Here is a 15,025-nt window from a genome sequence, read left to right as displayed (position 1 = left end):
CAAGTCTCCCGAGCTCTCGTCAGCGTCGCCCTGGCAACGAACAACGATCACCTGCCAGCACTCAGCACGGGCCGGATTGGCACAGCTGCAGGCGATCACCACACCACATAAAGCACCGCACATGGGAACACCAGGCTGAGCACGAACACTCCATGAAGCAGCGCACTAACCTTTCTCTCTCTCTCAGACAGCAGCCTGTGACACTCCGGCCACCCAGACCCTCTGACGTCACCGCGAGTCACCACTGCACCACCGGGAAGAAGGAAGCACCGCGCACCAAAGACTTCACCTCACTGTTTGTTCACCTGCTCACAATAAACCCACCCTCCGGGGGCTTTTCACCTAGCACTGTGTTGCGTGATTCTTCACCCTGCCACAATATATAGCTAATATATAGCTTTGTAATTAAATCAACACATTAGCTCTGATTATGGATGAAAAAAAAATTTTTGGTTTACTTTTTTCCCGTGAGGCCACACACTCTCTGAAAGGACCATATTTGGCTCGAGAGCCGTTTCCGAACAGTGGAAAATCAGCTGTCAATCAAAACGCACGCAACCCATAGCAACGCGTTATGACAACGCCTCAACAGAAATTGTCCGACTTTTGAGCCGTTCGTTACTATTGTATACATTGTCATGTTATAATAATCACATTTATTTAGTTTTATTGACCACGATATTATCATTGATATCTGTCTGAGAGGGGCACTTTTGAATCATTTTGAAAAAGGGCAGGGGCTCGAGCACACAAAGCCCCCCCCTCTGCACGTGCCTGCTCTTATGATATTTCTGAGTTTATGCGCATTACACAGACATCCGTAATCAAATACTATAACAAAGGTCCGATCAACCACGTCACGTACATAGACATAATAAATACATGTACATGTGAAGCAGATATTATAACATTCAAATAAAGCTATTTATTTGTCAAGGATTAAAGACTTGAGTTGGTTTTAAAATATTCACAAGTCATTTCAGGTCGAGTCCCGAGTCAAGTCTGAAGTCTCATAAAATGCGACTTGAGTGCGACTCGACTGCCCATCTCTGCTTACGGGTTTGGAACGACATGAGGATGAGTAATTTTTGGGTGAACTATCCTTTCTAAGTAATCTGGCAATAGCACAACTTTTCTAGAAAATGTTGAATAAAAATGAAAGAACCAGTGCATTACCCCCCACCCCCACCCTGCCCCCACAAAAAAGGCTGGGGAAAAAAGAAAAAGAATAAAGCCCAAACCCATTTATTGTAACCCCATCTGAATAGACCTTAAGATATGACATGACTCACATAAACTCAGATAATAGAGATAACACATCACAAATGTGAGAATGAGAATGTGTGCATTTACTCATTCTGTTTTCTATGGAAAAAGTCAGAGGGGAGTAGGGCTGTTCTGAGGGAAGCTTAACTCTCATTTGTGTGGTGGGCATGAAGATGGAGGGGGCCGGATAGATTTAAAGGGCAGTGGGGAATATATCACCCAGACTCAGACAGCTACAGCTTTCACAAAGCCCAGAGAAATGCAGCAGGTGCAGTTAGCACTGTCCTGCTATTTGTGAACAAAAAGAGGAAGCGACCTAGAATCTCACTGTAAAAATGGGATACAGGTCATTCTGAATATGGAAGGCATTTGGGAAAGGTTAGCAAGCTTTTTACAACTTTTAGGACTAAGGACTGTTAACCATTGAGATGAATTAGTGTTGGACGATACTCCTCATAGTTAAATTGCCAGCATGTGAGATGGGGGTGGGGGGTCTTTTTTACTTTTAATTCATTTGATCATTAATTTACTTGTTTATGTAGTAATCTATTGAATTATTTATTTACTTTAATTATCATGGAAAATAACATGCATGAAATGTGAATGGTTGCCTATCATTTTGCAAGCAATGATGGAGTTGATGATAAAGAAAATTGTCACATCACAATACTGGAAATATTTAAAATTTTAATCCATGAAGGCGAGCCAGTGGATAACACAAGTAATGTGCAACCTTTGCGCAAGAGCTATGCCAGTGAAGAAGCATTAAACTCAACAAAAACTCTAAAATCAAATGCTTCCCTAACTGTATAGTATGTACTTTACTATCCCATGAGGCTACGGGAGAATATTTATGAATGGCAGTTGTTATGAGCCCCTGCTCTTTCTCTTGTTTTCTCTTTTCTTTCTGAGTGTAGTTGCCAATTGGATGGGGGCGGAGCGTGATTTTTTCCTAATACCTGAGGCCTCTGCCTATTTAAGAGCTGCTGGTGGCACTTCAATTTTTGGCCTACCTCAGGAAACCTGTTGTTTGTGGTTTTGGAGTTTTATTTTGTTTTTTCTTTGTACAGGATGGTGAGTTTCGTTTGTTTAGTTATATTAGATTAGAGGGAAAGCATAGGTAAGTAAGCTGACCCGGAAGATTCTTTTGTGTATATTGTGTTTCTCGGGAGGAAAGCATTAACTTGTGTTGTAGTTGTAGTTTAGATTAGTTAGCTCACCAGTCCTTATTTTACGTTTTTGTATGTTTATATCTTTGTTTGTTTTTGTTACTTTCTGTTGCCAATCAAGTTTATATTTTTTATTGCCCTGGCCTTTGCAAATTTTTTGTTTTGTTTTGCTACCTTCCTGAATGGCTCTTTATGTTGATCCCTATTTTGGGTCGTAACATAAATTGGGGGCTTGTCCGGGATCGATCTGAACTGCCTTTTTTGCAATGCTACTTTAGTTCTTGTAGCTTGATTTAACTAAATGCTTTTATATATGCTTTTGTTTCCTGTAGCTTGCTTTGTAATTTTGCATTGCTACTTGTGTTTTTTTTTGTAGCATTTTTTTTGTTGTTGTTGTTGCATTTGGTTTGTTTTGGCAGTTTGACTGGTGCTTCTTTATTTGACCACTTGTCTTTGCCATTCTTTTGTGTAATCACTTTTTGTTTGGCCATGGGTTTTGTTTGGTTTATGGGGTAGAGTTCCTGGATTTGCCTAATTGTATTTTACAGTAGGCTTTGTTAATACTTTTTGTTAGTACCTTTGCTTTGTCAGGGGAAATTTGAGATGGAGAAGGTTGTTCAGACTCCTTCATTAGAACAGTTTAATAGCTGTAGAAACACTGGGCTTCAACAATTAGCGAATTTAAGAAATAGTGATTGTTTGCAGTAGCCTCAACTGCCATGAGACAACTAGATCAAAAAGGATTCTCTAGTGATGCTGCTTTAAAGATTTTGCAGGCTGTACTTTAATTCAGTCTGGTCAGCTTGATTTGCCTAGAGAATCAGGTGTTGAGATCTCAGCGTGTAATGGCACTTTTGAACTGGAACTTTGTGAAAATTGAGGTTTCAAGAATGCTGAGGAGCAAACCTATGTAGAGTTTACATTTGAAAGGGAGCCTATTTGATCGTCGATGTGTACCTCAAGGTGTTACTAACTTTGCTCAGCTTAGACCTCCCTGATGCTCTGACAACCTTCTTTAATGAACCGAAGGGGATTTCAGTGGACAAAGCTTCTGTTTTAGCCGAAGAGTTTATTTTTACTCATAAATATACTTTTGTACAGAAGTCTAGTTTTCACCTTGATAAGCTTGTTTTGTAATGAATTTGACCCTTTTAGCCAAGTAAGCAGCAGATAATACAAGTGAGTTTGCGACCACGCAAAAGCCATTTTGCTCTTATTGTGGAAGGGTCATATGGCAGATAGATTGGTATTTCATAAGGAAAATGCCATGTCTAAGCCTACTGCTTTTTCGTAAAGCGACATAACTGACGCTGGTAGGTCATGTGACAGTAACATCATGGCAGATATAGTACGTCCGAATTTCATTCATACTACGCATATTCATACAAGTGTACTTTTTTAATGGTCAGGAAGTAAATTCAAATTCAAATGTAGTACCTAATCAGACAGTACTAATTTTCGGACCCAGTGCTAGTCAATTATTTACTACAGAAAGTGAAAGTATAAACTGACAGAGCCTTCAGCATATGATGCTGCATTAACGGCACATTCTCTCAAGAGAAGAATCTACTTCATTGTATGCTGATAAGGATATATGACCGTCTCAATGTATTTCTCTTGTGGCCCACACGTTATTGAAAAAAAGAGAGAAGTATTTAGTATTAAACAAGTGTTTTTAAAAGTCTGTGTTTGAAATAAAGCTGCTCTGAACATTCATTGATGACTGATTATTGCATTGCTCTGAAATATTACATAATTTTGGAAGGAAGGTTTTTATTCACGCACAGCCTCTGCTTACTTATATAATTAACTGCATAATAGCACTAGGCCTAATTGTTTTAAAACATTTTCAATAAGGAGTAAGCTAATCAATCTAAGCTTTTTATATTATATGATATTATATTATACAACAGTTCATTCTAGTTTTCGAATCTGATTGGCCCGAGAGTCTTTTCCAATAACACCATGGGAGCCATTTCACCATTTGAATCACTCCGCTTGCAGCATTTCTCACAGGGAGTGTATGGCAGACAAGCAAATCCATCCATAATTTTACAAATACTACTGTTGTTGTGTCAAAGAATGTAGTTTTAAGAGTTTTTTTAGGCAAGAATGTAGTTATTTAGACCTCAAATATGCAAGTAACAGTGTCTATTTGACTATTTGTTTAGGCGTTTTCTGAGATTGAGCTCCATGTACCCGCTAAAACAGCTTTATTTCGGCCACTCCATCGGGATAGCGTTTAAACATGAAGTATAATTAATTTTGGGTATATCAATTGGGCAATCTTTGGTCCTATTAACCTATTACTTGTTCCAGAGCAAATCAATTTGGCTAAAGGCAAAGTTTTTGTACTTTTGACTGAACTGTTTGCTTGTGTTTATTTCCTTTCGTACAAACTTCTTTTATAATGGTTAATGTTGTTTATTAAATATAATTTTTCAATAAATAATATAAATAACATGCCGTATATGGTATTGAGAGAAAGTCCATTAGTGATTGTGATTTCGACTTCAGTGAAAGTTACATTCTTGCGCCATTAGATGGCTGCAAAGACTGTCTTTATTAATGAGTAAGTAGCTTTAGACTTTTATATTGAAAGGAACTGAAACAAAGTTGTTTTTACTTTAAACAAAACCTTATAAAGGCGCAACTTACAAATTAATTGACTAATGCAGTTATGAGAAATCACCTTAACTGTTAAAAGGACAAAGATTTCCTCATTCCTCAGCGGACATTCAAACTGGTTTTGTGATATAGATTGACCTAAAGAATATAAATGCAGGTAACGCACATTCTTTCATAATACTCTAAAGTGACATTTAAGAATTAGTAACAGAGGTTTGGGATCAACTGTTAAATTGTCAACTTGAGATCTGAATCTGTGGCGAAAGGATTTTTTTTAAAGACACTCTTGTTTCTAGTAGTTTCTTGTTTCACTACACTTGTACAGTCGAACTATTGCATGAACGCAATATCACACTTGAGTCATAGTCATGCGATATGGCTCTATATAGAGCAATATCGCACGACTACTTGTGTGATATCTATCTGCACAACCATAAGATGAATTTCATATAATAAATGGCTTTACTCTAAAGTCCCTCTTTCTAAAGACCACTTTAGCCTGATTAGTATCAAGACCAGTATCATACTGTAGATATACTGAGACAAAACAATCCCAAACAAGTCAATATGTAGCCCTCTTAAGGCCATGAAGACTATTTTTTATTTGAGAAAAATACAAAATATTAGTCCCCAAAAACAAGTCCATTATAACCTTTAAACTTCTAGTTGAGTCTCAGCCGTCACAAATAACACTGATAAACTGTGCTTGTGTAACTGATAAATGTGTCTTGAGCAGAGACATTGAGGTTAATGCAGTCTGGAGTAACACAAGGGTGTTAATAATTGAGTGATTTATCTGCATCTCTGCTCAATCAGCAATAGGCAGACATATTGACAGAGTCTAAACATTCTTAATTGTTGTAGCACTAACAAAAACATCACATTTCTCACTACTTACTTCCAGTAATAGCCTAGTTAACGATCACTTAATCACAAAGTGACATGGAAAGTCAAACTAACTTTACTTAAAAAAATTCTTATACTGAAATTGTTAATTTCCTGTCACCTCTTGGAATATCTGAAAGCCAGGTTTTCAGAATAACTGTCATCTGTCAAGCAGAACACATTTCACAATTGTTTAGCCAATAATTCAAGAAGGTAAATACTTTAAAGTTCTTGATTCTAACATGTACTTGGCCTTATGAAAAAGTAGTTACTAACTTAAACTTTCTAATTTATGTTGGTGCAGCAGGGTGATGTTTTCCCCTTTTGTTTGCACATCCGTTTTAGATCATGTTTGACTTTCTCCATAGCATTTTAAACTAAAATAGAATTCAAATGGGTTGCACATTTGATCATCAGCATCATGATAGGAACAGCTCGCACACATCTTGTTTGCACTTGCAAAAACAAGCAGCTAATTGTGGTTCAAGAGGATGACAAAGAGTAGCTACATTTCCAATTAGATCAGTGCTTAACCTGGAATATTAACAGGGGTTGTTTTTTTTTTAACCACAGAATAAAAGTTGAACTCATCCAACAGTTTGCAGTTTGTAGTGGTCCAAGGAAGGAACAGTGGTGGACCGGCGACAGGGTCAAGCACGTCCAAGGCTCATTGATGCACGTGGGGAGCTAATGCTGGCCCGTGTGTTGTGTTCAAACAGATGAGTATAATGAAGTTGGATTCCTATTGCGAATGGGAACCTTTTCGAAGGGGGATTCCAGGTGTGTGGAAGGGAAGGAAAAAAAAGGAATATTTGAATCCCAAAATTTTAAATCGAGTACCAACCCATCGAGCGAATATTCTGGTACGTCCCTACTTGGGTCCTGCCATGCATGTGGATGTTACTTTGACACGTACCGCCTACCTAAGCATTGTTGCAGACCATGTACACCCTTTCATGTAAACAGTATTCCCTGGTGGCTGTGGCCTCTTTCAGCAGGATAATGCGCCCTGCCACAAAGAAAAAATGTTTCAGGAATGGTTTAAGGAGCACAACAACGAGTTTGAGGTGTTGACTTGGCCTCTAAATTCCCCAAGGGTCCGTTCTTCGTACCTCGCTTAATACATCTGAGATGATTTGACAGATCCCAGATCTTTTAATCGTGATAACTGATCTCTAGCTAATTTGGTTCTTCAAATTAATTTGCGGATTGGATTTAAATATCTGGATTAAATTATCTAAGATTACTGCGCGTTCTTGTGTTCCCTGAAGAGGGCAGATGCATCGATACTCGAAACCACGATCAGTAAAGCAGCGATTGGCTGGCGTCAAGACAATGTAATGACATCATGCCTAAAACTAAAAAAGCCACCTGGCAAAAAACTTGACAAATTACATAAAAACCCCCACCTTTATAAGGAAACAGCCAAATGACCAAACCAACATGAAAGTTATAATAGATAAATGTTTTTTTTTAAACATGATTCCCAATTACGATTCAGGATTTTATAGTATTTGTACACCCTTTACATTTTTATTTCAATGTTGTAATTAGCAATTCATTACATTTTTAAGTCAATTTGAAGCAGATTTGTTACATGACATCATCAATTAAAGTTTCTTAAGGGTCAAGATCAAGTATCTGCATCTCTTGTGCTGCATCAAGTCATCCCATAATATCTGTCACCACTCAAATTAATGCATGGCTCAGAGTAACTGTACAACATGCGTGTAAGACTCCAATTATATTATAACGTAATTATTCCATCACAAATAAATCTCTCAATCAAGTGGCTGTGTCTATAGTATTATACACCTTTTACACAACATTATAATATTATTTTCAAATACATTTTTATATTATTATTATTATTATTTAAAATTATTATTGCCCCTGGTTCAGTAATGAACTCTTGTAATAAAGTAGCAGTGGCTGGGACAGATTTTAAGTAAAACCTCAAGATACAATCTAATCCTGTTTACATGAAATAAGCCTGCTCACGATCAAACAATCCAAGATCATGCCAAATTGTCAACAATCAAATCCAGCTAACTGAGTTAGCGACGTACAAATAACGGACCCCAGATCTCAATCCAATCGAGCATCTGTAGGATGTGCTAAACAAACAAGTCTGATCCATGGAGACCCCACCTTGAAACTTACAGGACTTAAAGGATCTGCTGCTAACATCTTGGTGCCAGATACCACAGCACACCTTCAGGGGTCTAGTGGCGTCCATGGCTCTACGGGTCAGGGCTGTTTTGACAGCAAAAGGGGGACCAACACAATATTAGGTCATAATGTTATACCTGATCGAGGTATATATGTACATGGAGATACAAGTGAAAAACTATTTCTGCACTTATAAGCCTACCAGAAGTGCATGCAAGTTCTTTTCAATCTTAGTTCAGTTATCCTGAGCATTCATTTTCTTTAAAATGTCTGTAATGGCCTTGACTGCTTGGACGAACTATATTAATGTAGCAATATACATGGATACTAAATCAGAAAAAAATGGACAAAAAGAAATATTGTATTTAGGACAGGGTGTATGTCAACACAGCATGACAAAAGAGACAAAGAGATACTGAGAACATGTACTTGATGTCAAAGGTGTTTTGTCAAGACAAAAACAAAATGCAATGCAAAGATCTTAAACAGTCTGATCCCAGACTTTCTTAAACAAGATAACTTTAATTAAAGCACCACACTGTGGCAAACAAAAAAACGTGACTCATTATGAAAATTATGGAGCATGACCTCTACAGTTGTAAAAATAACTTATAGTCAACATGCAGCCTAATTTGTAACTTAAGCAAGCAACCAAGTAGGATTGTGTATTAAATGCAAATATAATGTCCTAAAACATGCTAAGAAAAAAATATTTGACAACCTAAAAAAAAAAGCTAATAATGGGTCCATTATAATATAACAAAAAGAGCTTGATGTTTGTAAGTTACTAAAAAAAGACCTCTAGCAAGAACTAACCATGACATAAAAATGTTCAACTAAAACAAAGAGGTTTCAGGCCACATAACAAAAAAAAGAAAGACACAACACATCTCTTTTGAATAAGAGAGCACAACCTTTTGCTATCCTCTTTCAAACTCGTGCCCCCCCCCTCTTTTTTCCACAGCAAGAGAACTGAACCATACTGTTGCTAGGCAACTTTTGAAGTAATTCTAAGACCTACCCAGACAACAAGGACAAATTACCCTGCAAGTATGTGAGCGCTACACAAAAGCCCTCTCTCTCTACATATGGAGAAATGAGAGAAGTACTCCAAGACATTATCTACAGTATTTACACAGAGAGTAATTAAAAAAAGTATGTTCAGAGACTGTACAGATTTCTTATTGTCTCCGTTGAGCATTAATGGAGTTCATTCTCTTGGGGTTTTACTGGAGATCATAATTACTCTATTAAACGAACACCCTGCTCGAAAAAATGTGGTGGTTATGCGTTAAAAAAAGTGGTTGACTTGACCAACTTGACTTGATTTTGCAACATGACTAGAAAGTCACTCATTCTGGTTATAGTTAACATAGTTCTCACAGTGAATTCCATGATTTTTATTTGAATTAGGTACTGTAAAAAAACTGCTGAAAAAAAGGGCCAAATTTCGACAGTAACATACTGTTTTCCATTAAAACAGTAATATATTGTATTGTGGGTAATATTTGTCGTTCTTGAGAAAATAGCTTACATGAATATACTGTAAATTAACAGCGCTTAAAGTCGACACCAGATGCTGTGTCCCAAATCACACACTATAACCTCATTCAATATTCCCTCCCAGGTGAAAAAGACGTACTAATTAAATGTATTAAAAATGCATTATAGTATATTTGTATTGTACTAAAAATACACTCTAGTACATTTGTAATACATTTAATAGTACATATTTTTCACCTGGGCTACATTAGTTCATTAATAGTCCACTTGAGAAAGTGAATGAAAACAAATGAGTGAATTCATACACTGATGAACACCTGCTGTTAACATCAAGAATCATGTTTGTGGAGTTGTTTAATCCTCCTTTGCTGAGATCTTCAGAGATTTAATGTCTTATTTTATCTTCAGTTGATTTTATCTAAGGCTGTGGCTGAAGTCAGTTCTAGTTCTTGTGTTTCTGTCCTTCAGTGATTCTGCTTGTTAATAGCAATTATCACTTAATTAATCACTTAATGACTTCAACACTGCTTCATGCAGTGTTACTCAAACACACTTAATTTAAAACTGAAGATTTTGCTGTGGGGTTAAAAGGGTTAAATGTGTAAGATAAAAAAAACCTGAGTGAAACGTAATTTAACAGTAATCCACTGTAAATTAATTAACGGGACCAAACTGTAGAAAAACATTATAGCTACACTGTGTGATATTTTCCCCCATCTAGCGGTGAAAAGGTATATGACCATCCAGTGAATATTAAATTTCTGTTCCTCTCAATTCTGATTTCGTTTTAACTCCTACGGTGGCCGATTTAGTCCAAGATTAACATGGCTTCCAGTTCGACCTCGTCCACATTCGACACGGTGCCATCGAGTGTTAAAACGCGAAAGGCGAAGCTTGAATTTACGGGTATGTCCCTCTTTAGCTAATATACTTTCAAGATGGAGGGGCAACATGGCGACCCGCATTCGAACCCCTCACCCGTATGTATTTTCAATGGCATATTATAAATTTACGAGAATACTTTATTACTTGAAAGAAGTAAATATACATTAATGAGCACATATATTTTTGAAAGAACTAAGTGTTTTTAGCTAAGAATAAACAAAAAAAAGTTCAACAGTGTAGCTTTAATTTACTGCCAACCGTGCTGCCAGTAGATTACCGTAAAATCAATAAAAACAGTAATGTACAGTAAATTAATTTAAAAACAGCTATGTACTGCCAACCATGATGCCAGTATATTACTGGAAAATCAAGGAAAAAACTGTAATATACTGTAAAACGTAACAGTCAGATTTACTAAAGGAAACAAGTTGATTTAAATAAAATATTAGTGAAAGTTATGTGAAAAAAAGTTGTGTGAAGTCAATAACTGATAAGGAGAATACATATTAAACTGAAGTATTTGTATGTGTTTTTGCACAAGATGATATAGGAGAGATCTGTTAGTTTAATTCATTAGTTTTGAGGGTAACCATTGTGCTGGAGAATAGAGCCTGTGCTTCAGTCAATGATGAGCAGAGAAACATTGATGTTATGCTGCATGTTGCTTTCTTTAAAGGCAATAACTCAGTAGTTGCTGATGCAGTGATAAGCTTTTTGCTGAATACTTTAGCATTTATGGTACATGTGCGATTCCTAACTAACAAGGAGTGGCACAGATTTGATAAAGATCATGTTTGGATTATTTCACTATTACACATTAAGTGTTTGCAGTTTTATATTTTTTTTTAAATATTCCTTTTCAGTGGACTTAAATGAAATTAATTCACAGTACTAACACCATATAAATACTAGTTTCTAAACTCAAAATGTTTGAAGCAATCAGTTTTCTAAATGAAATGAGCTCATTTCCAATTACGGTAATATACTGGAGAAAAAAAGGAGCTTTACATTTACGGTAAAGGGCTGTAAATTAACAGGACATGTCCCACCCTGCAAATTAGGCCTATGGTCACCATCTTAACAAGGCTGATTGAGGTTCTCTAATGGGCCAACTTTGGCACCACTAGCTGATAGTCCAACTGATCAATCACCTAAACTAACTTGTACCAGCAATGACCATCTTCGACCAACTAGAGAAAATCCAGCTACAATCAGAAGCTGGTTTTAATTTAATTCAACAGCAGGTCAGAAATTGACAGGTTTTTGAACATGCTATGATCAGGTTTGAAACCGAAACAATGGTATGATGAATGAAAAAGTATGAAGATCTCAGTTGTCATGTACTACTTGATTCACAATACTCACAAAGGCTGAAGGTAGGTAGAGGACTCCTAGTTCATAGGAGCGAACCATCATCTGAGTGCTGTTCTTCTCCAGGGCACCCCAGGCAGCTTTTGATAAATTGGCACTGTAGAGGATACCAGCAGACAAATTTTCACCCATGTTTCAAAGTCAAGCATATCATGTAAATGTCACCGAAACTAGAAGTGTTAGCATTAAACATGTCAAAGCTAAAGGATATTGTTGAGCACCTCTTTTCAGACTGCAGTTACTGAATAATTAATGTATTTTGGACTTAGAAGTTCAAGAATGACAGGCTGTGCCTGAAGGCTTTGCATCCACAGTAAGCATTAAACTTCTTAAAAAGGACTATGAATAACTCATAGCTGGACCCGACACGACTGACCTAGAGACACTGCTCACAATCTCCGTCAGTCTCACTGTGCATTTCAACCACGATTAAAGCTAGCACTTTGAGAAATGCCACAGGAACAGTGGCCATTCATGCTGGCTTGAGATGTAAATTGTGGGCTTCAATGCAACAGCCACAGGAACATCATGTTAACAGATTTGAATAAAGAATGTTTGCCTGCTGATTTAACAGAAATGTATCTTCTTCAAATATAGATTTAAAAAACAGAATCTCTCTTCAATTATTGGTCTTCTAGGACAAAATAGCCAAAAACAAGCTTTCAAAGGCTGAACATGCTATTCCTGGATCTAATTTGAAAGATAATCAAAGGGAAGAGTGTTTTTTTGCCACGTCACTAGGTTTTATAGCCCACCTGGCGCTCATCCACTCCACTTCACCACCAAGACAAGTTTTACCACTTCAAATGACCGATCGCACTACAGGGCTTTGATTATCTGTAAAAGCGTGAGCGGTTCAAGGAAACTCGTTAATGGTTCAGAGTCCATGGCGCTAACTAATGAACATACAGCCTCCCAGACTGAAGAAACAGGAAAGCGGTTATGATTTTGCTGCTAAGAAACGGCCAATGAAATAGGATGATGTAATCTTAAATAAACAAACATATCAGACTTATGTTGAGTAAATATACATTTACGGGGCCCAAGGGACTTCTTTGAGTGGAACACTATCAATGTAGCACAGAAGACACAAATCTGCCAGGGATCAGAGAAAAACAAGCCCCCTTCTGCTAAGAGCATTATTTAGACAGCTATGAGCATCTCTCTGAAGAACAAAAGAGCAGAAATTATGCAAATCTCATCCGGCTCAGCACTAACATGTCATATACAAGACAATAAAGACATGTTTTGGATTTGTTTTAAAAGACTAATACAATCACATATACTGTATGCAGCATCGACAAAATCGAAGGAGTCCCCACGTAAACTGATTTCAGTGTTGATGCAATTATGTCTAAAATTGGGTATTTCATTTTCCTTCTAGACTGCTCTCTGATTAAGCATGGATGTGCAATTTGGTGATGAGTGACAAAATTGCGATTTGAACTGATATATGATAAACAGTTGAAATTTCATATAGCTAAAGCTGCTTGAAATAACAAAAAGGCAAACAAAAATCTCAATTAAACAAGTGTTGAACAGGATGTGCAAAAACTACAAATTAGAAAGTGATACAGATTATACTGCCTATTTATTTAAAAGTGCATTGTTTAATTTCAGAATTGCAATATTATGGCTTAAGCTTTTAAGTTGCATTCAACAAACTTGGCACAGCCCTTCAGCCTGTTGTGACCCGGGCAGCAATATCATTTCTAACTGATCAGATGAGGCCTGTCAAACAGGCAAAAGTTAATTTGATTTACAATGCAAGATACTTGGTAATTCTAACCTTGTGACAAGGAACCAGGCCAGCTGTGTGAAGTCTGGTGAAACCCTCATGTAGGTCTTAATGTGGGGCATCGCATTGCTCCTACCAGTAACATCAGCATGCCAACCACTGTTTAGGGGAGAGAGAGGGAGGAAGAGAAAGAAAACGGAGAAACACCTGCTGATATATCTTTCCTAAGTGCAAGAACACCGAAAGAAGCATTCCACGCTATTTGCAGGTGCAGAGAGATGATGTTTTAGGGCGTACTGTGCAGATGGAGAGGAGAACTTTCTGTCTGATTGCTTTCAGCATTCAGGCAAGAATACAGAATACATGGACTCATTTAAATATACTGAGTAGAAGTGTAGAGTGTGTACTCCAGAGGGGGACTGAGATTGAATCTAAATCGCAATAGGCCCATTTCTGATCACTTAGCAAAATTGAGGCCACAAGTAAAATAGCTTATTTATGGTGATAATGTGTTAAAATGGTGGGAGAGTTAGGATAAAAACCCAATTGAAATTTCTAAGGAGGAATATAAGGGTCAGACAACTCTTGGGAAAAGGCAGCTGTTTATAAAACGAGGTTGCAGAGGAGCCTTTTCAGGAGAATATTTATGGTAACATTTAAAAGGGTCATTTTAAGCAGAATATTGATGAGTATATTTTCAAAATGTGTGTTTTTTTTTTCACAGAGGAAGGAAAACTTACTGGAAGTACGAGTGAAGCCAGAGCTGTTTTTGTGCCGTCTGTATGCTGTATGGTAAAGATCCCCCAGCTGCAGGGAAAGTCAGTTGTCATATAATGACTGTGGAGGTGTGAGGAAACATTTTTTTTTCTTTATTTCAAACAATAAAAGAACAAATGATACCTGGATACCCCTCCAAACTGGTTCTCACATTATCCACAGACGGGTAAACCTAGAAATGACATTACATTTTTTTTTAAATGTATTTAAATGATTAAATATTTATTCAAGTTAAATGATTGATTGATCAATCTATTTATCTAAACTACCGTTCAAAAGTTTGAGTGAATTTTTTTTTTTTTTCCCTTGAAAGAAATTCATACTTATATTCAGCAAGGATATATTCAATTGATCAAATGCGACAGTAAAGAAATAAATTGTTTTAAAAAAATCTTTCTGTTGTAAATTGCTGTTCTGTTGAACTTTTTATTAATCAAAAAATACTGTAAAATATGATCATAGTTTCCACAAAAATTAAGCAGCACCATATATTTCAATATTGATAATAGTAAGAAATATTTAGCAAATCATCATCATAGAATGATTTCTGAAGGTTCATGTGACCCTGAAGACTGGAATACATTTTAAAACATATTGAATTGGAAAGCAGTTATTATAAATTGTAATAATT

At 36.7% G+C, this 15,025-nt stretch overlaps 1 protein-coding gene across 2 annotated transcripts in view; it reads right to left on the bottom strand.

Moving 5' to 3' along the window:
• Positions 1 to 15,025, bottom strand: part of tdp1 (tyrosyl-DNA phosphodiesterase 1) — a 65,139-nt gene that overhangs the window by 24,911 nt on the left and 25,203 nt on the right. For both annotated transcript variants that reach the window (XM_079832945.1, XM_079832946.1), the window contains exons 11-14: positions 14,518 to 14,566; positions 14,358 to 14,424; positions 13,669 to 13,776; positions 11,874 to 11,976 (exon numbers count right to left, since the gene is read on the bottom strand). In XM_079832945.1, coding sequence (XP_079689071.1) covers positions 11,874 to 11,976; positions 13,669 to 13,776; positions 14,358 to 14,424; positions 14,518 to 14,566 — 327 coding nt within the window. The remainder of the gene's footprint in view (positions 1 to 11,873; positions 11,977 to 13,668; positions 13,777 to 14,357; positions 14,425 to 14,517; positions 14,567 to 15,025) is intronic.

This window comes from Gobio gobio, assembly GCF_949357685.1.
Source record: "Gobio gobio genome assembly, chromosome: 13".
Classification (NCBI taxonomy): domain Eukaryota; kingdom Metazoa; phylum Chordata; class Actinopteri; order Cypriniformes; family Gobionidae; genus Gobio; species Gobio gobio.
The sequence above is the reverse complement of the archived record's forward strand: the minus strand, read 5'-3'. Positions and strand labels throughout refer to the sequence as shown.